The sequence below is a fragment of the Eimeria tenella genome, genomic scaffold (assembly GCF_000499545.2).
Source record: "Eimeria tenella Houghton genomic scaffold, Eth_scaff585, whole genome shotgun sequence".
Classification (NCBI taxonomy): Eukaryota; Apicomplexa; class Conoidasida; order Eucoccidiorida; family Eimeriidae; genus Eimeria; species Eimeria tenella.
This window is the reverse complement of record NW_013545714.1, coordinates 1-2500: the sequence shown is the minus strand read 5'-3', so window position 1 is coordinate 2500 and position 2500 is coordinate 1. Positions and strand designations below refer to the sequence as shown.

General features: G+C 56.4%; 1 protein-coding gene across 1 annotated transcript; it reads left to right on the top strand.

Annotated features, from left to right (window-relative positions):
- Positions 1-288: 288 nt before the first annotated feature.
- On the top strand, positions 289-624 carry ETH_00011425 (uncharacterized protein; the record flags this gene model as incomplete). Its single annotated transcript, XM_013380401.1, has 1 exon — positions 289-624. One exon carries the CDS (start codon positions 289-291, stop codon positions 622-624), a length of 336 nt encoding a protein of 111 aa, XP_013235855.1.
- Positions 625-2500: the final 1876 nt, after the last annotated feature.

The following is a 2500-nucleotide window of genomic DNA, read 5'->3' as shown; positions in this document are numbered from 1 at the left end:
GTCTCCAGCTGCTGACCGTCTCTGCTGCTGCTGCTTGTCCCTTTTGTGTTTTTTTGTTTGTAATAAGTATTTGGATTTATTTAAATTTGAATAAAGTTGAGTTTCATCCTTTGTGCCTATTTCCAGGTGTACGTACACCTGACCAGCCGCGACAGGTCCAGCTGCAACACTGCTGCTGCTGCTGCTGCTGCTGCTGCTGTCTCTGTCTTCTACGGCTTCTCTGGCAGCTCCCGCGAGTTTCTTTTCGTTTTCTTGGTTGCTTCGTGTCACTCAGCAGCAGCAGCAGCAATGCAAGGCCACCAGCCAGCAGCAGCAGCAGCAGCAGCAGCAGCAGCAGAGGGGCCCCCCTCCGCCAGTGGCTGGACCCTCTCTTCCAGCTTCCAGCCCACAGAGGGGGGCCCCCTGGCCTTCGAGGGGGGACCCCTGGTCCTGGAGGAGCAGCAGCAGCAGCAAACGGGAGGTGAGTACAGCAGCAGCAGCAGCCGCTGCTGCAGCAGCAGCAGCAGCAGCGCAGCAGCGGGAGCCAGGGCACGGAAGGGATTAAAGACACTAAAAGGGAAGACATTAATAACAGCAAATAGGAGCTGCATGCAGAAGCAGCAGCAAAGATGGAAAAAGAAATAAATAAAATTAAAATTAAAAATAAATTTATTTTTATTTCAAAACGAACTCACAGAGACACAGCAGCAGACCAGCAGCAAAGTAAAAGAACAGAGACAATTAGAAGCAAAAATAATAGACTAAAGTACAGGCAAGGCCAGCATACACCGCTGCTGCTGCTGCTGCTGCAGCTGCTGCTGCAGCTGCTGCAGCTTCTGCTGCTGTTGCGCTTGGCTTCCGGCCCTAAGACCTGACAAACTGGCGTTTTCTAGGCTTTGGGGCTTACGGCTGCTGAAATTGAATTTGCTGCTGCTGCTGCTGCTGCTTCTGCTGCTGCTGTTGCTGCTGGTTCTGTTGCTGCTGCTGCTGGTGCTGCCCTCCTTCCGGTGCTGCTTCTACGGTGGCGTTGCCTGCTGCCTGTGCTGCTGCCACCCCGTGTGTTCTTGCTGCTGCTGCTGCTGCTGCAGACTTCAGCAACGCCAAGAAAACACTAAATAATGCGCTGCACCTGCTGCAGCAAGAGGGGCCCCTCGAAGCAGCAGCAGCACTCTTCCGCAGCCGACCTTATGGGGAGAAGCTGCTGCGGTTCTTGGTCCACAGCTTCATAGGTAAGGCACGCACAGCAGCAGCAGCAGCAGCAGCAGCAGCAGCAGCAGCAGCAGCAGCAGCAGCAGCAGCAGCAGCAGCAGCAACGGGAAGACTTTCCCTCGCTCCCTTTGTGCCACTTGGCCGCTGCAGCAGCAAAGGCAGATATACATGGATCCGATCTGAAGTCATTGTGTGCTGCTTCGTTTTGCTGCTGCTGCTGCTGCTGCTGCTGCTGCTGTGCTGCAGGGGCCTGTGCCCTGCTAGGCCTGGCGGTGGTGCTGTCTGTGCAAGTGCCCCGAGGCCTTGCTGCAGCAGCAGCAGCAGATAGCGTTTTGCTGCTGATGCTTAGGGCTCCAGCAGCAGGAATTCTCCTCAGCCTCTTTTTGTGGCTGCTCAGAGAAGCTTTTGCTGCCTACCGTAAGCCGCTGCTGCTGCTGCTGCTGCTGCTGCTGCTCCTGCAGTTGCCGCTGCTGCTTGTTTTTCGGCTGCTGCTCCTGCAGTTGCTGCTGCTGCTTGTTTTTCGGCTGCTGTTCCTGCAGCTGCTGCTGCTGCTCGTTTTTCGGCTGCTGTTCCTGCAGCTGCTGCTGCTGCTTGTTTTTCGTGTGCTTTTCCTGCTGCTGCTACTCCTGCTTTTCCTGCTGCTGCTCGTTCGTCGGATGCTGTTCCTGCTGCTGGTGCTGCTGCGATAGCTTCGGCTAGTGACTCTGCTGCTGCGGCTTCTCCACTTGGTGCCCGCGGCGCTATTGCTGCTGCTGCTGCTGCTGCTGCTGCTGCATGTACTGTTGCTAGACACATCACTGCTGGAAGTGCTGCCGCTGCTTAACTGCTTCCATAACTGTTAATATTGCTTCTGCTGCTTCTGCTGCTGCTGCTGCTGCTGCTGCGGTTTCTGCAGAGCGCGAAAATGTCTACCGCAGCCCTTTGGATCCGTACGGCATTCAGCAGCAGCAGCAGCAACAGCAGCAGCAGCAGCAGCAGCAGCAGCGAGCAGCCTCCTTTGTGTTCTGCCTTTGCTCTGTAGAGGCCTGGGTTGTGCTGCTGCTGTGGATGGGCGGCTGCTACACTCCAGCAGCAGCAATGCTTGCTGTTCCTGCTGCTGCTGCTCTCCGCTGCTGCCTCAAAAACGCCCTGTTTGACTGGATTGTTGGACCCTCCAGCAGCAGCAGCAGCAGCAGCGCCACCGGCGGCGCGTACGCCGCTGCAGAAGACGACACCAGCAGCAGCAGCAGCAGCAGCAGCAGCTACAAGGACCAGCTCCGCCCTTATGTCCAGGAGGCTTTTAAGGGCCTCAACTTCTTCGGACTTCCAGATG